The sequence below is a fragment of the Astyanax mexicanus genome, chromosome 25 (genome assembly GCF_023375975.1).
Source record: "Astyanax mexicanus isolate ESR-SI-001 chromosome 25, AstMex3_surface, whole genome shotgun sequence".
In the NCBI taxonomy this organism is placed as follows: domain Eukaryota; kingdom Metazoa; phylum Chordata; class Actinopteri; order Characiformes; family Acestrorhamphidae; genus Astyanax; species Astyanax mexicanus.
Window position 1 is genome coordinate 1,870,087 of NC_064432.1, and position 24,297 is coordinate 1,894,383.

The window sequence follows — 24,297 nt, forward strand, 5'->3', positions numbered from 1 at the left end:
TAAGGATTGTAAGACTAAAGCGCCTGTGCTGAAGAAAAACTTTACACTGAATTTAAGGTGTGTCTAAGCATATAAATTTTTTTTTTATTAATGATAATGTTGCTACTAATAATTATTAATTGGCATGCAATGCAAGGCCATTTGTAAATGTTTATTAGGCATCCCTTTTCACAAAACTAACTCGATCCACAAAGATAACCACTGAAATCAGCATTATTACCCCTTCATAATTCATTATCATTTTACCATTTTTACCTTTTTAGGAAACAGCATATTTAGTTTCACAAACAGTACTATTTAAGACAGCATTAGTTAAAAATGTCAAAATCAGCATCCATACTCTTTCATAACTCCTAATTTTTCCTAAACAGACTAAAGAGAATGAGTGATAGTCTTAAACTTTTTTTTACAGATGATTTGTACAGTGATTCAATAACTGGCAACAAGGCACATTTTTGACGTGTCTAAATCAGTGTAATAAAACAAAATTAATGAGGTCAATGGATGTAGTATCATTAGGTGTGCTAAATGTTCACAGGCTCCATCCTCCATCGATGACCTGCTCCGTTCCAGTCACAAAGGCAGACTGCAAAAAGAGTACATTCATTCAATTTAGTGCGGGAAGATAATCATATAGGCACGACTGCAATTACAATTAATATATAAATGATAAATGTATAAATGATAATACATTGGATTTTACTTTTATTTTTTTAGTATTGTTTAGAACAGGGTTCTTAAACTTTTTTACAGTGCAACCTCCTGTAATATTTTAGGGTTAAAAATATTTTTGCAACCCCATCATCTTAAACAATCAGACCATAAATAATTAATAAATCTATTAGACTTTCTCAAAATGTGACCTTGTGATGTCAAACCAACAGTGAAATACAAATTTTCGCTTTGTCTAATATTTCTCCCGGTACCACTTAAAAAAAAGACTACCTTTATAAAGGGTTTATAAATGGTTTACAATTACCATTTATTAATGGTTACTAATTAGGTTGTAAATGCCTTAAAAATAATTAATAATCAGTTATAACACATACGTAGAAAGGGCAACGATATAGATGGCTGTGGGTTCACTATTTGGCAAACAACAGGTAATTGTTGCCCTTTCTATGTATGTGTTATAACTGATGATTAATGATTTTTAAGGCATTTACAACCTAATTAGTAGCTATAAATAAATGGTCATTGTAAACCATTTATAAACCCTTTATAAAGGTAGTCTTATTTTAAAGTGGTACATTTTTCCCTAAAAAAAAGGTGCTGGTGACAAAGACATGTGTGTTGCAGCATTGGGTTCCAATCTTGGTCACATATTCTTATATAAAAGTGATGTTTAGTGAAATAAAAGCTCAGTTCAGTAAAGATTGGGGTTATGGTTTCTAGTTTAGTGGTTTATTATCGTTTGACTCATTGAACTGCACTCTGACAAGCACCTAGAGTACATCACTCTTGCGACCCCACAAAGAATAATGTCAGGACCCTCTTGGGGGTTTGCGATCCCCAAGTTTTAGCATAGTGGTCGCTCTGTTTATCACTCAGAGGCCTTGCGGGAGAATGAGATTAAAAACCGATGCTTTACCTCATCTGAGGCCAGGTAAACACACAGGTGAGCCACTTCCTCTGCAGTGCACAACCTGCCAGTCCTCTGCCTGGCCATGAAGTCCTTAAACGCCTTAGAATAGAGAATAATGGGCGTATAATGAAGCAGAAAGTTGACTTTGCTTACAAGTTACGAGTAAATACTAGCTTATATAATGCGATACATAGAAAGGTCACCACGAACACTATAAACAAAACATTCAGTGATCAAATCAACCTGAACAAACAACAGTACCTGCTCTGGGTCAGGTCTGGCCTGGATTCTGTCCCTCAATGATGGTGTATCTACAGTCCCTACAGAGAAAATGAGAAAAAACTGCATCTGTACCTTCCTACCAAGTCCGCAGCAATATTGTATTGTATAGTTTAGTGACTGAGTAACATGTGGAGTAGTTAAATAAGTGACTAAGGGAGTTTATAGAGTCAAAATGTCAATAAAAATATCTACCAGGGCAGATGCAGTTGCAGCGAATCCCTTGCTCGAGGAAATCTGAAGCCACGGACTTGGTTAGTCCAATCACGGCAGCTTTAGATGTGCTGTAAACACATCTGTTCACAACACCTGCACAAAACAATTAGGGCAGAATGAATCACAAATACACAAATATTAAGGGTGTCATGATTTCGATATTTTATCGGAATAGATCGAAATTATGTCATGGTCACGAGCCTCAAAGTCAAAAAGAGGATCGACGATCCCTCCCTCTAAGCTACGCAAATAGTGCAGCACACTGTAGCTCAAAGAGCAGCTCTTTCTCCAGAGAATGTGAACATTCTCATCTTCTTAAAGAAAGCACGCCACAAACAGAGTCGCCTGAGCTGTGCTTTTGCTTTGCACACCTCAGGCGACTCTGTTTGTGGCGTGCTTGCAGAAATGACTTCTTTCGCATCACTCTTTCATACAGCTTCTCCTTGTGTAAAGTGCGCTGTATTGTTGAGCGATGCACAGTGACACCATCTGCAGCAAGATGATGCTGCAGCTCTTTGGAGGTGGTCTGTGGATTGTCCTTGACTGTTCTCACCATTCTTCTTCTCTGCCTTTCTGATATTTTTCTTGGCCTGCCACTTCTGGGCTTAACAAGAACTGTCCCTGTGCTCTTCCATTTCCTTACTATGTTCCTCACAGTGGAAACTGACAGGTTAAATCTCTGAGACAACTTTTTGTATCCTTCCCCTGAACAACTATGTTGAACAATCTTTGTTTTTAGATCATTTGAGAGTTGTTTTGATGAGCCCATGATGCCACTCTTCAGAGGAGATTCAAATAGGAGAACAACTTGCAATTGGCCACCTTAAATACCTTTTCTCATGATTGGATACACCTGGCTATGAAGCTCAAAGCTCAATGAGGTTACCAAACCAATTTTGTACTTCAGTAAGTCAGTAAAAAGTAGTTAGGAGTATTCAAATCAATAAAATGATAAGCGTGCCCATACTTTTGCACCGGTCAAATTTTGGTTTAATGCATATTGCACATTTTCTGTACAATAAACCTCATTTCAATCCTGAAATATTACTGTGTCCATCAGTTATTAGATATATCAAACTGAAATGGCTGTTGCAAACACCCAAATATAATATAAGGTTTTTAATTGAGTAAAATCAAAGAAACTCATCATTTTTAAGTGATATCTTGTTTTTTTTTCCAGAGCTGTATAACTGTGGTCATGGAAGTGATTGAAACCTGAATACAGTGATTTGGATGGGTGAGTGAATACTATTGGCAATATAGTAAATTAGTATTTCTCTATATAGCCTACCTTTAATGCTAGATGCCACAGATGACATGTTAATGATGTTCCCAGACTTGTTGGCCAGCATCTGTGTGGAAAACGCAAAGGGTACATTATGTAAAGAAAAATAAGATAAAAAAATTCTAAAAAAAAGTCTATAAGAGCCCTCGATAAAAGGTACTGCACAAAACTGCTAAAAACACTGTACAGAGACTGATGTGTGACAGGACACGTGTTTTGTCAGAAGACGTGTAGATTCCGTGATGGTTCTGGATAGTAAATATAATAACTATATTTGTTTTGTCAACATTGTGACCCCTCGTTCCATTCACCACCACTGTAAAGACAACACAGTCAGTGTATTTGTCTGCAATGAACCTGTTGACATTAGCGCAATACAAAATATAGATTATGATTAAACGTATTTATAGCATAATAGTAATAAAAATCAAAATACCAACGTTTTATGTGTAATTACAAATACATACATTAACATACGTTAATTTATTAGTGATAAATTAACTTAAGTGATTCCCTATTTTCATGCAACACCTGGTTGTTTCAGTGGAATTGCTTTGTAGTTACTACTGTATGTGGTTGCTATGGTAGTTACTATTAAGTGGTGGCTAGGTGATTAGATTTGCTAGGTGGTTGCTAAGGCATACCAGGTCTATGAGATTGCTAGGTAGTTAATATTTAGCTGCTAAGGGTTTGCTGCTAAAGTGGTGGCTATGGTGTTTTGCAACGTATTTGTTATATTGCAATGTTGCAATGGTCTTGCTAGGTGGTTGCTATGGTATATCACAGGTAGTTTCTATGGGCTGCTAGGTTTGCTGTTGCTGTTGTGTAAAGTGTTGTGTTCCTTTGGTGTTTTTTTTTAGGCAGCTGCTACTAAATCAGGTATCCCAGGTGGTTGATAATGATGATGATGATGGTGTTTAACTTTAAGTAGAGAGCATCAAGTTCACTTTTGTTTGGTTTCAAAGCCAAATTTCAACAGCAGTGTAAACAAGCCACACACCACTTTCTGCTTACACATAAACACAACGTGGGGTACTGTTAGACGTTATAACTGTAGACAAAACAGCGAGGAGCAATCAGAGTGTGCAGACGTGAGGAGGATGCTCGCACGCTCAGTGAGGGTATCAATGGTGAAAAGAAAAAAAATTCAGCATAGAAAAGAATAACACTGGATTATTAGCTGCCTGGTCTACTCCAGTAACGAGGGAGGGTCAGCAGGAGCTGGAAGTCTGTCAGTGTTTATGTTTTCCAGTTAGTAAGAGGGATTAGGGGCTGACCTCTCTGTCGGACTCCTAATCCCACTGAGCAGAAAAGAGAACAAAAAGCCCACAGTCCGTCTGAATGAGTCAGAATCGTCCGCTGAGATAAACACAGCGGGACATCTGCTCGGAGCTAATCCAGGCAGGAGGAGGAGGACAGGAGGAGGGTCACCTTGGGCAGGAAGGCCCTGATCATCAGGTACATGCTGCGGACGTTCAGGTTCATGGTGAAGTCCCAGTCCTTCTCTTCGCAGTCCAGGATCGAGCCGTGATGGACGAACCTAGAGACACATAGGTTGGAAATAGGAACAGGATGGTTCAAATTTAATGCACAACTTTCCCTGTTTGGGATCTGATGTTTGCTTTTTTATTTGCTTATTTTAGCACTGGAGCTACCAGGCTAATAACTACCATGCATTGCCACAGTGAAGCGTAATTGTACACCGATTGGCCAAACCATAGACTGTGTAGAGCTGGACAGAGCATCGTCTCTCAAAAGTGAATCCACCACAGGATCTAGCGCCCCCTGCTGTTCGGTTGCAGAAAGCTATAAATCTGTGTAACCCCACCCATCCCCATAGCTTTCAAAACAGGCAAAACAGAACAACTTTCAATCACGTTTTCTTTTCTCTAATATACTGTAATTCTACCTCCATTATTTAAATGCAGCAGCTTTAGTGTAACCTCTGCTTATATTGTTAAATTTTTATATCCCCACAGAATTCGTTTTTTAAAAAGTTATTCAGCTCTATTCTAAAAGGTGTGGTTATTGTAAAAGGGCTGGTTATGGGCGGGACCAATAACAGACCGTCAGCTCCACTCCGCCCCGCTCTGCAGCCTGTGACCTCGAGGCAGCCCTCAGGGGCGGGGTTATTTAAATGAGTAGCCGTTCTCTCCACAGTCTTTCTCCCTCCTCTGGTCTCTACTGCGCTCTACAGACTCGGGTTTCAGGATCGCCAACATGGAGGAAGATTTTGGCTTCATTTTCACTGAATGAATGGGAACGGCGACACGGCGTCCATCTTTTTTTTTACAGTCTCTGGGCCAAACTAATTCTTCTGACCAATCATAGACACGGGGGACTAAGATCCCCACCTTCTGCTCTGTGAACGTTTAACATAACAGAGCATCCATATAGTCAAAATAAATACCATTGACAGTACTATGGGGTCAAATATCGAACTTGTTCACACTGATGGTCACTGTAAGTAAATTTACAGTAAACTGTAAAACACTAAGTTCACTGTAAGTAAACTGTACGTATTTCTTTCTGTCATTTTTCACTTAGAAAAGTGTTACACTCTAAAAAACAGAGGTATGATATGAGTACTTTTTTCTACTCAAAGGTACACTCTTCATAATTGTAGCCTCAAAGGTACAATACTGGTCTTTACAGGGTCAGATTTGTTCCCTCTGAAGTACAAAGTCATTCCTAACAGCAATAAGTACAGATTTGTACCATTTAACCTGCAGCTAAAAGTATTAGTACATTCTGTATTCTGTATCACTGTACTAATAAACAATATATATTTTATTTGCACATTTTTTTTTATTTGAAAGCCAGACAATTTTGCATCATTAAGTTCTTGACACATATTAAATTCATGATAATGTTTATAATCTATATAATCTATACTGGCATAAAAAAACATGGCGGATCAATATAAGCTACAGCCCCAGAGACAAGCTTTATACTCTTTTAAGTACAAATCTGTACTTACTTTTCTTATTGTGTACATAAGGAAATCTCTACATTTTGAATGCTTTCTGGGGAAGGTTAAAATGTAGCACAAAGGAAATGATGTAAGATCTGTAGTCTTAATGCATAGCTGGGTCTGGCCCTACAAACACTGATGTTTCGATCAGCCCAGCAGATATTTTATTCGCTTTTTTGATGTTCATGGATATTTTGGAGCACCTAAAGCAATCTGTGTGATACCCAAATAGTCTGCTATTGTTATTAAATAAACAACACAAGTTATACTTTATATATACGTATATATATATATATACACTATATGCTAGAGCTGTGTATTAGACATAAAATATGTGTAAAATATGATTTTATCTTACCACTATTGGTGGAAACCACTATGGAAATGATCTTTAACCCAGCAGCTAAAAAGTCACAACCCAAATCTGCTTTAGTTTAGTGGTTTAGTGATTTTGAAATAATTTACCTTACATTAATGTTTAAAAAAGTGCTTTATGGACTTTTGTACAGTATATGGAGCTTAAGCATACCCTGCCACGTTAAACAGCACATCCACTCGCTCAAACTCCTTAGCCAGCGCCTCCACCTGCTCCTTATTGGTCACATCCAGGACTCTGGTCTTGATTCCTGTAGAAAATAAAACAAAAGTACAAAATACAAAAGAAAAGGAAATGCAGTCAGTGGTGAAAAGCAGTTCTGGACTCAGAAGGCCACAGAAAAGGAGCTCCATCACAGGGAATTAACAGGATTAGTGGGGATGAGAAAAGGGCACACACTGAAAACTAATGTAAGAAGTGGATCACTGGCCTGAAACAGCTTCATGTAATGGGAAAGGCCAGTGCACACAGTGATTACACTATGATTATATACAGTGTACATATAGAGTGTACAACTGGATTAAATTAACTGTAAGATCACACAGGTGGAATCACAGAGATCAGTGTCACAGATAGAAGCTTATCTTAAATTTTACAGTGTAAAATTAGTAGCTTTCAATGTAATTTAATGTAAAAAAAAAAAAGATCAAACCAGTTCTGGAGAATTACTATTGCCAATTCTTAAAAAATAAAATAAAATGAAAAAAAAAAAAAAAAACTGTCAGAACCAAATTGACAAGAACCAGAAATGACCACCAAAAATAGCTGCAAAAAAAACATCTTTAAAATTGTATTTTTGTATTGGGAGCTTAACAGAAAAAGGCACAGTTAAAAACAATTTTCATTTTAATTTAATTCTAGGTAATAAAGAGAGTAATGATTACAGTTTTCTGTGTATAAAACAGGAGAAAATGTACAAAAATGTAGGATACATGTCATAATAAATATTTACTTAACATCATTAAAATGACTTCATCATATCGTAATATATATATATATCTGTTATTGTAATAAATAATATGGATATCTGAGCATCATGGATTCTATCAGTGCTTAAAAAAACACACTTACCAACTGAATCACATAATTTTATTACATAAAGTATAATTAGTGTTGTTTAATCAGATAAAGTGCAGCACAGTTTAACAATAAAAAAATCCCTGTATTTATATAACTGTAGAACTGTAGTTTTTTTTTTTTTTAAGAATCTGCCACTATTAATGCATTGTGTCTGTGTGTGAACACATGATCATTAATACTGTGTGTCATGAAAATGTGTATAACTATACAGCCCAGCCCTATACTGAACTATACTGAAGAAGAACCAGCCTCTTCTTTCTTTCTTATTTATATTTTAAGTTTTATTTTAAGGATGTTGCACTGATTGGTAGCAGTAGATGGCAGCACTGCTCTATACCTGGAGTGCCGTCCAGCTCTTTCAGCTTCTCTGCATTGATGTCAGTAGCTGTGACCTGAGCTCCTTCCTTAGCAAAAGCCTGAAAAAAAAACAACAAAACATTGTTTTTTAATACTTTAAAATTAGTCACAAATCAACAGATACATCAACAGAGTACAGAGAATATGCTGTATGTATTTATATTCATATTTCTTTGTGCTTGTGTTTCATATTTACGAGACAAAAGGAACACCTGTAAGGCATTTATGAACACTAAGCTATTCTTCTCATGAAAAGAAGCAATTTTTCTCTTTTCCTATTAAATTGACAACTTAATCTATTTGAGCTTCCAGTGTATATTACAAACTGAGGAGAAAAGCTATTGCGCATTAGCTTTGACGCAACGGCTTCCCATCAGGAAAGCATTATTTCCCTTTCATCTCCCAACAGGTTTCACCATCTTACCATGGAAAGACATAGAAAAAAACAGTTTTTCATGCATCTTGGCATCATGTTTTACCTAATAAACTCTACCTAATAAATACTATATCCTTCTGAGACCCGGACTTTTGCTTGGTGTGCATATTTTATTTAGGACTACTAGGACCTAACAAGTATACAAACTAAACTGTGATTTTGCAAAAAAAACATTTTAGCTTCCTACAATAAGTAAATAACTAGTTTTTTTAGTTAAACATAAAAGTTAACCTGAATTTGTACAGTGTTTCTATCTGGACTGGCTGTAGAAACTTTTGAGTGGGATTCCTGCAATCTGGTTTTCAATCAATTGAGTGTAATGTTGTCATGTGACCACTAGATGATACAGTCAGTGTCTCAATATGAGGCCAAAGTCTCAACGTTTCAAGAAATTAAGTATCATGGGGGGAAGAAGCAGAAATGTAATGTCCACATATGAGGACACAGGGTCTCAAGAGGGTAATCACTTCTTTATTTAAATATAACATTAATCTATCTTTTTTGAGGGTTATTAATTGTTTAGGTTGAGCCAAAATAATTTAGGATAAAGGGAAAAACTCTGTAAACTACAGTAGGAAGGTTTTGCATTTTTCTATTTTCTATTTTCCTTTTCTCTTTTTTTATTCTGCCTGAGGGAATGGTAAGCTCTTTCTGTCATTTTTATTATTTAACCAGTCGTAATGGAATCTGAGTGACTACTGTAGACCAGCTCAAGTGGTCCAGTGCAATCAACACCAACGGATTGATAGAGATGGTGATCGATGGCTAGAACTGTCCATGCGAACAGACAAGCAATTCAAACAAGCAAACAAATATCACATCAATCTTCAATGTAGGAGACTCTATATGCATATCCTGCAGGAAAGTGAAGCTTTATTTAGTTTCCGTTGGACATGGCAAAAGTAATGGGACACAATACTAGTTCCTGTCCTATGACATGTGGCACGTCAGTGTTTTTCTTTAAAAGAAGAATAACTACTATTTTTTTTATCATTTTTCATTAGTACATTAAGCTATTTTCACATGTACATTTTGACCAATATGATATTTTTCATCATCAATTTTTTTTTTTTTTTTAACTATGCATGTGTCTCTGTTTACGTAAAATATTCATTAGGTATTAAAAAATATATATATTTTATATTTGTTATATATTTGTTACAAAAAAAAGTTTGATCATTTTTTTTTATTGTAATATGGAACGTGCACCCATTATAAAGACTCAGAGTCAGAGTCAGAGCTGAACTTTGATCCATTTTGTGAGATAACAGGAAGTTATAGAATAACAGAAACTACAGTGGCTCATTAGTTAGAGACTAATTAACACTTTAACCCACTTGATATAAGCGTGTGAGGATTTTTAAGGGCTTTAACTGCGAAATGTTATCGTCCATAGCTTTAGTGGTGTCAATCAATTAAACATTTTTTAGATTATTTAATCATCCATTTTTTCGCAAATCTTTACATAGATTTTTCATTTTATACTGAATGGATTAATAGAAAGCTCTTAAATAACTAGGAATTTCATTTTGATGAGTTTAAATTTTACATATTTTTGCATGACAGCAATTGACAATTTTTTAAATCTAGTTTTTATCTTTCTTTTTATCTATTTTTGATTATACATTAAGGGAGAACTAAGGGAGGTGTTTTTTTTTTTTGAAACTATTACGTTATGATTGCAATTCCCTTCACGTAAGCGTGTGAGAGTGTGAGGGAACAGAGTGGAACGGGGTTCAATAGAGCGCAGAGTTAGTGTTCTGGGCTGTGCTGTAGTGAACAGTTCCTGTGATGTGTGTGCTGTGCTGGGAATAAAGGAAACGGTTACTATAGCAGCCGCTCTCCCGATTCCTTGGGCAGCTGCAGACAAGACGATCACTTTGCCGTCCAATCTGCCCATGATTCTCACTGGGGGTCTGTAGAGAGAGCACAGAGACAGGGGGACACAATGGGTGGGTGGAGACGTGGCTCATACTAATACCTAACAGTCATTCTTCTACATTGTGATACTACATCAATAATCCAGCATATTTACGTATTAACAACTGGCATTCTATAAACATGCTATAAGAATCATAATCATAAATGTTACTCAATAATTACTACAGATGCAGGATGTTGGTGGCGGATTATTCTCAGTAGTGCAGTACATGCAGCACAGACACTGAGATCTGATCCACTCACTGTACCACCAGCTCAACACACACTAACACCTTATACACCACCTCCATACCATAAAGTCACTGCAGTGCTGAGAGTGCTGTCTTTATTATAACCCAAATTAAATAACAGCTGCTGTGTGGTGGTCTACCATCTAGGGTCCTGAGCAGGAACAGGGTGAAAGGAGAATAATAAAGAAACAGATAATACAGTCTGTCATTATAGAACTACAAAATGTGGATATATAGCTCTGGGGGGAAAATAAGAGACCACTTAATAATGATGTTTTGATATTATCAAATTAAAAACCTCTGGAATATAATCAAGAGGAAGATGGATGATCACAAACCATCAAACCACCAAACTGAACTGAACTGCTTGAATCTTTTTTGCACCAGGAGTAAAGCAGCATAAAGTTATCCAAAAGCAGTGTGTAAGACTGGTGGAGGAGAACATGATGCCAAGATGCATGAAAAAAAAACTGTGGGTTATTCCAAATATTTATCTCTAAACTCTTAAAACTCTTTATGAATATGAACTTGTTTTTTTCTTTGCATTATTTGAGGTCTGAAAACTCTTTATTAACTCTATATTTTTATTTGTAATTTGGGAGAAATGTTGTCTGTAGTTTATAGAATAAAACAACAACGTTCATCTTACTAAAACATAAACCTATAAATAGTAAAATCAGAGAAACTGATTCAGAAACTGAAGTTTTTAAAACTGGACTTGAGAGAGGAAATTTTTTGGCATTATAATGCAATAAGAACTACATATAACAAAAACATTTTTATGCGTTTTGTGCAAAGTGATTGGAAGATACAGTGGCAGTGGTTTGCCAGACAGGAAATAAGTCTAGTCTTGGACTACACAGCATTTTAAATAGAGATTTACTAGTAAAATGAACTAAATGGTTAATCAATGTCCAGGAAACTGGCCAGAAGTGTGTATATTATTAAAACATATGCTGTAGGCTATTTAACATTTTGTAACTGTGGTGCAGAGCTGATCTCAGAGCTGTTTAAACCAGTTTGGTGAGTTGGTTGGTGTTTGTTAGTTCTGTATGTACTGAGAGTTCTCAGTGCAGAAACAGCAGAAACCCCTGTGCACCTCTCAGCCTGATACATAACCGATTATAACCTGTTTATAACAGTAATAGTAGATTATTCACACTCACACTGTTACTATTAACACTGTACTTATTAATATTCCTACCTGACAGCAGCAGCAACAGCAGCTCAACTCTCCCTCAGATCATGTGACCACACAACGCTAGGTAAACCAGAGAGCTGTCAAAATAAAAGTCACTCCAGACTTTCTAAATACTTCATTACTTTTTTTATTTATATATACATATATATATTATTTATATTAAATCAGATATTTTTCTTCTTAGAATATTCTCTGAGGTTTCTCCAATTATGCATTTTTTTGACAACGTATACATCTAAAATATTTAAAATGATGAATACACATTTAAAATGAGAAATTAATACACAAAATAGTTAAAATGTGAAAAATAAGGATTTTTTTAATTTGAGTTAAGTTATTTTATTTTAGTTCTTTCCTATTATAATAACAAACATCCATATCTTTCACATTTAAACAGTTAACTGAAACATTTAGTTAATTAAATCAAATTTTAATTTTATTTAAATTCATTAAAATATTTTTTCTTTATTCATTTATTTATATAATATTGTCGCAAAAAAATCTTATTTTAAAGTAAAATATTTAAAATATTAAATTAGTCACAATATGTATCACACAGACATGTTGATTGTTATCTGTAGAACTGTAGCAAACCTATAAGACATCTGTCAAAATAAAAGTCACTTCAATGGCAGACTATCTGAAGACTACATTACATTAATTGCATATTAAATCATACATTTATCATATATTAAACTGTATATTTTCCTTTTTAAACATTCTTTAAGGTGTCTCAAATTAGTGCCATCTGTTTTCAGGTTTCAAATTAACATATATGATTTAAAAGAGCAATTACATTTCTCTCCTCTCAGTAGAACGACAAAATGCAATTTATCTATCTCTATAAGTATTTTTTTCTCAACATTACTCAAATATTCACTATTCACTGTATACCTGTAACTCTACCTCTTCACTACTTTACTTTAACTGATGCTCTCAGACACTTTATTAAGAGACAAGAAATTCAAGTAATTAACTCTTGATGAGTTCAGCACAGCTGTTAACTGAAAGCCTGAATTCCAGGTCACTGAAATAAAATATATTTTGGTTTATTTTCCTCGTAGTTTGGATGACATATGTTTTATTTATTATTTTAATTGCTATGTTTGCAGTGTGTAGTTGGTAAGTAAGTGATGTCTGAAGATGAAGAAAGCACTGTAAAGATAATTTGCGTCGTATGTCGTTGTGAGTTTTCAGCATCAGCTAAGACAAACCCCTTTAGTAAGCTCAAACTGAAAAGGGGATATTAGAGATTGAGATAGAGAGAGGCTGTTTGGGCCACAAATTAGTGTTTTAATGCTTTATTTTCAATATTTAAACTAAAATTGTCATGAAGTTTTTTTAAATATTCCTGCATACAGCACTATGTGTAAAAAAGCAGTGGTAATAATGGTACTTGCAGGGCAGATATAATTGAAAAGCTAGGTCCAACAACTGCCTGCTGGTTTAAGTTAAATACAGAATCTGTATATATCATTATTTAACAATTCTCATTCTGGAAGGCCAATTAGAGGACTAAAAATACTAGGTTGACATTTACTCTGTTTATAAATGGCCGTGCGTTCTCTAAATGGACATTTTGCGTGGCCTCCTTCTGCTCCAGAGCCAGCATTATGTTCACAGCAGAAAGCACTTGAATTTAATTGCTGGTTTGACGAATATGACTTCCTCTTAGTCATACAGGCCGTGTGAGAGCACGTCACTGCCACAAAATCCATGTTTTTCTTGTTTTCAAGATCAGTTTGTATTTACAAATTGAAATTATTGATGCAGAGGGCTGGTTGATAAATGGGTTGGTAATTATTATATGCAGATATGGAGCTGGACTGTAAATGTAATGAACCTTTGTTGACATTTTCATTGGAAAATTGATCATTCAGATGGAGTATGTCATTAGAAAGACTGTGTAACAGACAGACAATCAATATAAAAACAAATCTGTATAGCACAATATGGTAAAGATACACTACAGTATATTGGTATATACATTGCTATTCACTCAAATGAAAAAACAGATATTTCAATGATTTTCAATGAGCCACAGGTGTATAATAATGAAATATACCACTTTAAATAATACATTTTCCTGATTACTTTCATTTACACAGCATTTTACTTGACTTACTATCTTTATCTATCTTTGACAGTGTTGTGTAAACTAAGATTTTTCAAATTGATGTTTCATTTTATGATGTCTCTTCATATTAAACTCCTTAATTACAGCAACTTTTAGACTCTTTGGCCCGTTTTTCTGCGCTAGAACTGCGCACCCTGTCCGCTTTTAGACTCTTTGGCCCGTTTTTCTGTGCTAGAACTGAGCACTCTCTCCACTTTTAGACTCTTTGGCCCGTTTCTGACACCTAGCGCTCAAACTTTGAATCTCACACTATAAAAACCTGCTTAACAGCGGGCAATCTTTCATTCTATTTCTCTATTTTATTCTATTACCTCGGAAATGGGCTGCAAATGGCCCGCGGGCTGTAGTTTGGACACCCCTGGTGTAGATGTTTACTAAAGCTGATGTTTAGTTTAACTTTCGCTGGAATACAAAAATAACACGAATTGTGTTGAAATGTCCAGTTATTAATGGAATGCACTGTGGAATCAGGTGTTCTCCAGCTTGACTGTGACGAAAGCCTGCAGCCACTCCAGCCCTTTATCGATTGGATTGGTGACCTCTAATTCAGAAAATGCTAATGGGAGAGGTCACCACTTAGCGACAGCAGACCAATCAATGTCCACCACTCCGCAGAATTCAGACCTGATTGAAAACATTCACAACATGAATGAATCCATGAACGGATTCAGCTCAACACACAAAGCTCCCACACAAAATACTCTGCCGTCAAACGAAATCCCATTACCTCATTATCTGTGCATGTGAAGCCCTGAATTCACAGTGTTTTAATGACATACATGCTGTGTGGAGGCAAATCCCACTGGACGTCCTTTCAGGCCTGGAGGACAAACTTTTAATGGCTTATTGATTAAATGAAAGGAAAAGTAAACAACGTTTTTTTTTTATTCCTTTCTCTTCCAAACCCTTCTTTAAGTTCCTTCTGTCCAAACATCACAGACTGGCTTTTCATAAAACTCATTTCTTTGGTTCAAACACATAAATGGATGCATTTGTTACTCAGTGGGGGGGCTCACAAAAGCAAGACTGGCAGCATTATAAAAAAGGAGAAAAGATTCAAAATAAGAGTTCAATAGTGTAAAAACTGCTTAAAAAATGATAAATGCGTGAATATGCATAAATTATTAAATACAATTACTACAGTAATTCTTCATATGTTTAGCCCACATTTTTTTTACTACTTTCAAAGCTACATTACTGTTAGAATTAATACAAACTACATAGATCCTATAATATACCTCTTCATGACTCCACAAAATATGCTAAAACTCTTACAAACTGTTACTGCTACAATATTTAATAACAAAATATTAAAAACTGAACTGTACCTCCCATTAGGGCTGCAGAAGGGGGACCAACTTCAAACTAAAGCCTATGGTATAGAATGGTATACCATAAAAGCAAATGGACCTGTAAAATGTAAAATGTGTAAGCGTCCAAATATGTTTGTCAGGTCACGGATTTATGGAATACTTTACAGCCCCTTTAAGACATGTAGGTAACCTATTAATGTGCTGGGCACCTCCTTTTAGAGCTGCAAAAAGGGGGACTGACTCCAAACTAATGTCCATGGTTTGGTTTAGAATGGGAAGCTAAAAAAAGCAAAGCTCCAGTAGGTGTAATGTAAGGTGCACTTTAAAAAAAAAACAGAGGTATGATATGAGTACTTTTTTGTACTCAAAGGTACACTCTTCATAATTGTAGCCTCAAAGGTACAATATTGGTCTTTACAGGGTCAGATTTGTTCCCTCTGAAGTACAAAGTCTTTCCTATCAGCAATAAGTACAAATTTGTACACAGGAAATTTGGCAGTGTTAAATCAACACTGCCAAATTTATTTATTTATTTATTTATTTATTTATTTAACCTGCAGCTAAATGGTACTTCAGTATTCTGTATCACTGTACTAATAAACTATATATATTTTAATTGCACATTTTTTTTATTTGAAAGCCAGACAATTTTGGATTATCAAGTTTTTGAGCTATATTTAGTTGATGATAATGTTTATAATCTTTATAATCTTTACTGGCACAAAAACCATGGGTACAAAAAAAGTCTTTCACTGAACGGTACTTTTTTGTACCTCAATTTAAGGTACAGCTCCAGCGACAAGCTTTATACTCTTTTAATCTGTACAAATCTGTACTTACTTTTCTTAGTGTGTGTCCTAAGATTTTTGTTCTTATTAATAATGGGCAAACACTCCCCCATTCATTAACAGGCAGAACAGACTGGCATTTTACCGTTACATCACAGCGCGATCAATAGAGTGCCCGTATGCTGGCTTAATTATCGCATGTTCTCGTAAATCAATCGTCACACTGGGTTTACAAAGCCATCCGGGCCGGAGTGACGAGCTGAGAGGAGCGTGCCAGGCTGCAGATAACACTACATTTTAATGCCGTCTTTATCGCTGGCGTAGCAGTCCACACGTCAGCGTGAAAAGCTGTCAGTGTGTTTTTCTACTCTTGTTTTTTTTTTTCTCGTTTTGACACAATGGAGCCAAACTGTGACTGCTGGAACATTTGTTCCTAACCGAAGCAAAGCGACTCCAGGCCAGGATGACCGTAAATCATTGAAAACAATGAGATTAGATGTTGAAATGTTGAACTTGAGGAAAAAGCGTGCTGACCTGAATCACACCAGCAAGAAAAGCACAAAACGAAAGGAAGGAAGGAAGATAAGAGAGCGCCCGGCGGATGCAAGAGGGATGAATGCAGTCCATCGATATTTGACTCTGAGAGCAGAGAGTCTACAGTCTCCAGCCATGATCGATTGCTGACATTTCCACAGTGTGGCCTGGGAAGGTTAAGGCCCGGGTCTGACGTCAACCTGGGAATATTATATATGACAAAATCAAAGATCACAGCAAGACAGCAGCAAGCAATAATATAAACTTATGAATCATACAGTTCAGAATCCAGGAAAACAATCCATATATTTAATGATTAGAATCAAGTTTAACTAAATCAAGTTTTTTAACTAAAGAAAAACCTGCTTTTATGTTGCTTTCAGTATGAACAGTAAATTCCTATATTGGACTACTGAATTTATTTAAAAATTGTATTTGGGACATACCTGGCATATTTCCTCTGATACAATGTACAGTAGTCAACCCACAACCATTAACGTCTAAACTGCTGACAACAAAATGGAAAATGCATTCAATTAAATGGCACCAAATTAGCAAATTGTCCACTACTTGTGTCATGTAACTCATGTTAGTGTTTCTCGTTAGAGTATCAGGTGGAAATGAGGAGAAGACCTGTCAAATTTTGTGTATTTAACATGGCACCTCATGGGAAAGAACTCTCTGAGGATGTGAGAAATAGAATTGTCGCTCTCCACAAAGATGACCTGTGAGATGCTATATGTACTGAAACTGAAATTTTATACACTAATATGAGTTTCCAATAACGTGGCCACTGAGTGTAGGTACAAGAATAATGTTTCCAATAAACTGTCCATCTCTATTTTTAAGACTGCTGCCTGCACATTGTTTCTTACTGTTTCTGCTTGAGAGTTTTTTAGTTTACAGGCTGGCTGATGATCAGTCTTACCTATCCTGACATGCCCTCATTTATAATTCAGCCAGAGGCAAAAGTTCAGCGTCATTTCAAACCTGCAGCTCTTCAGAGCCCTTCAATTTTCTGATCAGTCTGAGAGTCAATATTTTATTTAATCTGGCTCACCGTGTCCTGAGAATAAGAGCTGGCGTGAAGGTAAACCGCAGAGAGGAAGGGCTGCTTTCAGCGAGAGACTGCACTGGTTGTAGATCAATAAAGCAAGTACTATTAAAACCATCCACCGATCTCTAATAATCAACGTCTCAGGGATTAGAAGCATTAGAGGCTAATAGGTGATATTTACTGAATCACTGCCACTCTGCAACTCAGTCATATACAGATATTTTAGTCATATCCTCTTGAGACCCTGTGTCCTCATATGTGGACATTACATTTCTGCTTCTTTCCCCCATGATACTTAATTTCTTGAAACGTTGAGACTTTGGCCTCATATTGAGACACTGACTGTATCATCTAGTGGTCACATGACAACATTACACTCAATTGATTGAAAACCAGATTGCAGGAATCCCACTCAAAAGTTTCTACAGCCAGTCCAGATAGAAACACTGTAAAAATTCAGGTTAACTTTTATGTTTAACTAAAAAAACTAGTTATTTACTTATTGTAGGAAGCTAAAATGTTTTTTTGCAAAATCACAGTTTAGTTTGTATACTTGTTAGGTCCTAGTAGTCCTAAATAAAATATGCACACCAAGCAAAAGTCCGGGTCTCAGAAGGATATTAAGGGTGGATTGATTATGTTAGATTTTAAGCTTTATATTAATTACTTTTAATATGTTTTAATATGTTCCATATGTAGTTTTGAGTAATAATACAGTATAATCTGGCTTGTTTAAAGGAGAGCATCTGTACAGGATGTGTATTTTAGGGCGTAGTTTATTGTTTGTGATGTTCTCCTAAAGGGGAGTGATGGGAAGACTCCTGTTGGGCAGAAGTCACAAAAAGTCCAGAAATCTGTCCATCCAGACGTTGTTTCTTGTCAGAAATCATCTTTTCAGAGACTGTAAGAGACTCTGATGTAGGAACACTGGTTGTTCCTGGAGAAGGACATGGTGACATGGGATCAGAACTGGTTTGAGTTCTGGTACAACCATTTTTAAAAAAGCCTCCTCATTTCAGATGCTGAAAAGTAATTGGACAAATAATTGTAAATAAAGCTATTTTATGGGTTGTTGGGTTATTCCATAGATAATCCATCATCAAACAGGTAATATGAGAACAAATACAGAGGATTTAAATCACTGATAGAAAGACTAGATTAGACATTGCCAAAAAACATCTAAAGAAGCCATATCAGTTCTGGAACAGCATTCTTTGGACACATGAAACTAAGATCATCCAGAATGATGGGAAGAAGAAAGTATGGAGGAGACATGAAACGGCTCAATACAAAGCTCTCCACATCCTCTGTAAAACATGGTGGTGGTGGTATAGGGTGTTTATTGAACATGTGACAGAAGAAAGGAATATAGGGATGAATTCTGAAAAGTACAGAGATTTACTTTCTGCTCAGATTTCCCTTGTAAAAAAGACATATACTTAAGCTATGTTATTTTGGAACCAATAATTTGTACTTAATTACTACTTATTTGTAATTAAAATGCTATAAATTTGCACTAAATTCATACTAAGTATACTATTCGTATGTTTTAATTTTTTTGCCACTATTTAATATAATTTAAGTATGAATTCTCAAAATAAATGTGATGTTAAATCTATATTTTATTCACATTTTTAATAGATTTTTAAGGTTCATTCGGACAGCTCAAACAAATATACTTAATTATATTAAATAGTGGCGAAAATAACATACGACTAGTATACTTAGTTTGAATTTAGTGCAAATTTATATCATTTTAATAAAAAAAAATTAAAAGTTTTCGCAGGCTGGGATATCTATCTGCTGTAACAAGAACAATTCTCCAATCTCGGTTGTAATTATTCCAAGTTTTAGCAATAAATAGTGATGAGCGTTTTAAGAGTCCTCTTAAAAAAGTAAGTCCAGTCTGCATAGTGTGTTGTTAGCTAGCTAAAAAAAGGCTGTAGCAAGTCGGCAGGGTTAGCTTTTGCTAGCTTAGCCACAGTGCTTCAACATCAGCACTTCTGCTTGTGAAGAGACTGGGATGGAAATGAGTAAATGGAGTGAATAAAGAGGCTGTTAACATGCTGCCACAACTCAAATCAGCTGCAGTGTCGGCCTTCATAATCAGAACTTGTCCGGTAGTCCTTAAAAAAACCCTGTAAACATTGAGTCTAGTGGAGAAAAAAGCTCATTTGAGGGGCAGAAGGTAGTCAGGTCTGACTTCCAGGAGTGCTGGAGGAGTGTGTTAAAGCAGCCAAGAGGACTCGGATGATTGCAGCTAAGATTGCCTGCTGCTTTCTCAAGAGAGAGAAAGAGAGAGCGAGAGAGAGTGAGAGAGAGAGAGAGAGAGTATATATAATCGCTGTGTGTGTGAGAGTGCGTGTCAATGGGTTAGTGGTTCGTCAGGGAGCTGCAAGGTGTAAAAAATGGAGCTGAATGAGTTGCTTTCACTTCAAACTGTGTTACTACACGCGATAACAACGCCACTGCATTATTCATTTGTTTTTGAGTATGCAAATTGTCTATACACTTATTGACAAAAATGAACTAATAAATAATATAATAATACATAAATAAAATACATTTCAGTTCATATTGGTCTAGCTTATAATAACATTAGTATGTCGCACGTTTTCAGAACATTTGTTGATGGTATTTGGGACATTCCAGGATTTTGGTACATTTCCTGTCCCACCACTTAAATTTCAAATGTACGTATCCAAAATATCTAAATGACTATTTTTTGTGAAAAATTTACTTGTTTTAAGACAAACTGTAAAATTTGTTGGAAAAATAAGCTCCTTAGATATTATTCAAAAGACCGAATACCTTTGGACCACCTCAAAAAATGGCCGTTTTCTCTTGTCCCACACATTGGGTGACCAACTCCTTTGGCAAATTTAACAATTAAAATAAGCTCTAAATAAATGACTTCCTCTTGTATATTGTTGATCTGCATCTCCTTTACTTATGAAAACAACTTCTTTGGTCTACATTGTTTTGCATGTCACAGTTTTTATGCTGTTAAGTTGTGTCCCACAACATGCGCTCAACCCTGTTACCATAAGGAATTTTACCTGCAGAGAAAGAGTTAAAAATATTACTGTCTACTGGCACAAAGGAAGTGACATCACAAGGACATTTTCTGCCCACATGGCAAGACCAAGAGTAAGTGCTCTAACAATTTTTTTAACAAGTTTTTTTTCCAAATATGTTTGTCGAAGTTGTGTGTGTCTCTCAGTGAACTCAACCCTGTTACTCATATTGTAAGACTAATAATGAGTAGAGTCAAAATTTACTTTATATACTTATATAACCATGATTGTGCTTGATCTTGTATACATAGCTAAATTTTACAGTTAGCATCTGTTCCTGGGGTAAACCACAACTTAGCCTAGATTTGCAACCCTGTTACTCACAACCCTGTTACTGTAAGTTACCAAATATATTGCATAATCTAATTTAAAAAACTGCTTTGATACCTGAGCTTGACGAATCAAACTTTTTAATAGTCTATTAAAATGAGAAATGTCTGAAATAACAAAAAAAAAAAATGCAGAGCTCAAATTCAGACCTCAAATAATGCAAAGAAAACAAGTTCATATTCATAAAGTTTTAAGAGTTCAGAAATAATCAATATTTGGTGGAATAACCCTGGTGGTTTTTATTCACAGTTTTTTTTCATGCATCTTGGCATCATGTTCTCCTCCTCCACCAGTCTTACACACTGCTTTTGGATAACTTTATGCTGCTTTACTCCTGGTGCAAAAATTCAAGCAGTTCAGTTTGGTGGTTTGATGGATTGTGATCATCCATCTTCCTCTGATTATATTCCAGAGCTTTTCAATTTGATAAATATCATTGAGTACATGAAAAAAGTCCTTCCCAACTTTTATCTCTGATGTATATATTTTATTTTATATTATACACACTGCCATTTACATGGCTGAACAGACCGAGTGTTGATACATAAATCAGAAGAAATTAGCATGAAAGAGTTTGACCATATGGCTTATGCATTCCTGAACCTGACATTCCCTCTGGAATGAATGTGGCGGGTCACCACACAGGATTATTAGCGGCGGGTAGACAAAATGACCGTTCCTGACACGGTTTTGTCCTTTAACATCGTGACAGAGATTAGCATATAAATCAGACTCTGGGCACAACCGGGGCCAATTTTCCACTTTTGTGACTCGAGGTCAGAGAACTCTCACAAAACAACAAAAAAGTTCGGATTTAAAGAGAAAAATCCCATCAAAAGAGATTTTCTGTATAAAACTTATTCATAAAAATTGGTGGATATGCTGGATATGGATTTATAGTACACAGCAAAAACATGGTGTTCAGTGTTGGAGTTATTTGTCAGAGTTGAATATTTCAGTGTTAATCCCACTAAACCCAATAAATACTGGCCAACTCTACAGAGATTTAATTAAACTCCGCCCAGTTAAACACGTTATTTGCATAATGGGTGTGTCCCCCAGATCCTAACTTACCATCAGTGTGAAATCTTGCCCACCATGGCTACCTTCCATTGGGTATTGTGTTATATTTTGTTTAATGGTTGTTTATCTAGCCAATATATTGTAGGCTATAAGAGCAAGTTACCGTCCTTTGTACAGTAAATTGTGATAAAGTGTTAAGGGTAAAGCACTAAGAAATACAATGGAGAATTACACACTAACCTGTCCTGAATAATAGTGTTAGTGTAACAATTTAGGAAGTTAAAGAAATACAAATGTGAGTTAAAAAGGAACTCTGGCATTAAGGTGTTAAATGTTTAACTATTTTGAAAGTGTTGATTTAACTCCAAAGAGTGTGGAGCTACAGAATATAAACCCTGAAAAAGAGTTAAAATCAACTTGCCTTTTTGCCTATAGTGAGGGTACTGCTGTGCTGTGTTTCCTAATGTTTGTGGAGACTGTTCCTAATGAATGCTTCATGCTGCATGTACTCATTGCTGACACTTATGTGCAAATGCACATACTGGCACCATGCAAAACGCCCGGTGTGACTGTAACTATAACACCGTTACCATTTCACACATGCTGTTACTGCACGTTAATTTAGCCGCTTAATCAACTTTTTTTTTTTTTTACAAAAGTAATGCAATAGTTACTTTTACTGGTAACTAGTTACTTTTGTAGTGGAGTAACTCAGTAAGTAACTAGTTACTTTTGTAGTGGAGTAACTCAGTAAGTAACTAGTTACTTTTTTGGAGAAGTAACTAGTAACTATAACTAATTACTTTTTCAAAGTAACGTGCCCAACACTGTTAAAAACTCCAGCAGCACTGCTGTGTGTTGATTTACTCATACCAGAACAACAAATACTAACACCCTACACTCACACACTACCACCATGCCAGTGTCTCTGAGCATGGGTGCAGCCAGTCCTTTTTCAGAGGGGCTCAAGCACTCCTAAAATGTGTTTCAGCACTTTTTTTAATAGAAGTGTGTGTCTGATAAGTTAAAATCATACAGTTTTGAAAAGCATATCATTAAACAGAATTTTTAATGCAAATGGTATGATCCACTTTCTCTCCGCTCTGCCACAAGATGAACATGCACTTCTTTTTTTATGTAGTAGGTTAGTTCTGCAGGCTGACAATCAGCCACTCGCCGATGTTTAAACTGGAGTGAGAGAAGCTAGTTGAGAAAATAAGGTGAAAATAAATGATGTGTTTGTTGCCTAGAGCAGGGTTTGGAGATATTTAAATTAGAGCACATAGTGAAGAATACAGCTGTGGAAAAATGTTTAAAATAAAATGAACAGACCTGCACCTGTACATAGTAGTTTCTCAAAAAAAATATCCAAAAACGCTGTGTAAAATGTAAATGAATGTAAAATGTTGTCTTTTCTGGGCTAAGGCTCATTTTAAAATGTAACGGGATGGAAAACTGAACTTAGATTAATCAAAATATGTCGTTTTAAAATACGTTTTAGCTAAAAGAAGACGGTGCTTATGTACAGTATGACTTTTTCTCTGCATGATCAGCTTAAACCTCCCTTTTTCTAACCATATTTTTGGGTTATATGCTTAATTATACAGTACCAGTCAAAATTTCATTTTGGCCACACATTCTCATTAGCATTTGTTGTTTATTTGTATTTTTTTACTACAATGTAGATTAATATTGAAGATTTAAATACTATGAAGTAACACATTCAGTTTGGATAGTAGATAGACAAAAAATCACGATATAAAAACCCAATCCTTCTGGTTTAATTGGTTTAATTAAACCAATGAGTTGGAGCGCAGAGTGAAGGAATAGCAGTAAACAAGAGCTCCGCACTTCTAGAATTATTTTAAGAACCTGGGAACTCGCTTTTATTCTATTTACATGTTTTTCTAAGAGGCAGCACCCCTAAACCTCTGATCCTAGAGTTGTCTCTGGTGCAGAGTTTCACCCACCACCCAAATAATATCAGCTCTGAGCTCCTAATATCACATTTAATCTGCATATAGTTGTCATATAAATGTCACAACACTCCGTTGCCTAAAACTGCAGCTACTACCGAA

At 35.7% G+C, this 24,297-nt stretch overlaps 1 protein-coding gene and 1 long non-coding RNA gene across 2 annotated transcripts in view; one reads left to right on the forward strand and one right to left on the reverse strand.

Moving 5' to 3' along the window:
- Positions 1-136: 136 nt before the first annotated feature.
- Positions 137-12,030, reverse strand: bdh2 (3-hydroxybutyrate dehydrogenase, type 2). The gene is made up of 10 exons (XM_007235683.4): positions 11,964-12,030; positions 10,417-10,504; positions 8,133-8,211; positions 6,869-6,965; positions 4,797-4,905; positions 3,372-3,432; positions 2,060-2,173; positions 1,847-1,905; positions 1,592-1,684; positions 137-586 (listed from the first exon to the last, which is right to left on the reverse strand). The coding sequence occupies exons 2-10, from the start codon at positions 10,486-10,488 to the stop codon at positions 533-535; spliced, it is 738 nt and encodes a 245-aa protein (XP_007235745.2). The 5' UTR covers positions 10,489-10,504; positions 11,964-12,030; the 3' UTR covers positions 137-532.
- Positions 3,260-24,297, forward strand: part of LOC125787717 (uncharacterized) — an 80,292-nt gene continuing 59,254 nt past the window's right edge. Inside the window, exon 1 of the long non-coding RNA XR_007429495.1 lies at positions 3,260-3,317. This is a non-coding gene — a long non-coding RNA (uncharacterized LOC125787717). The remainder of the gene's footprint in view (positions 3,318-24,297) is intronic.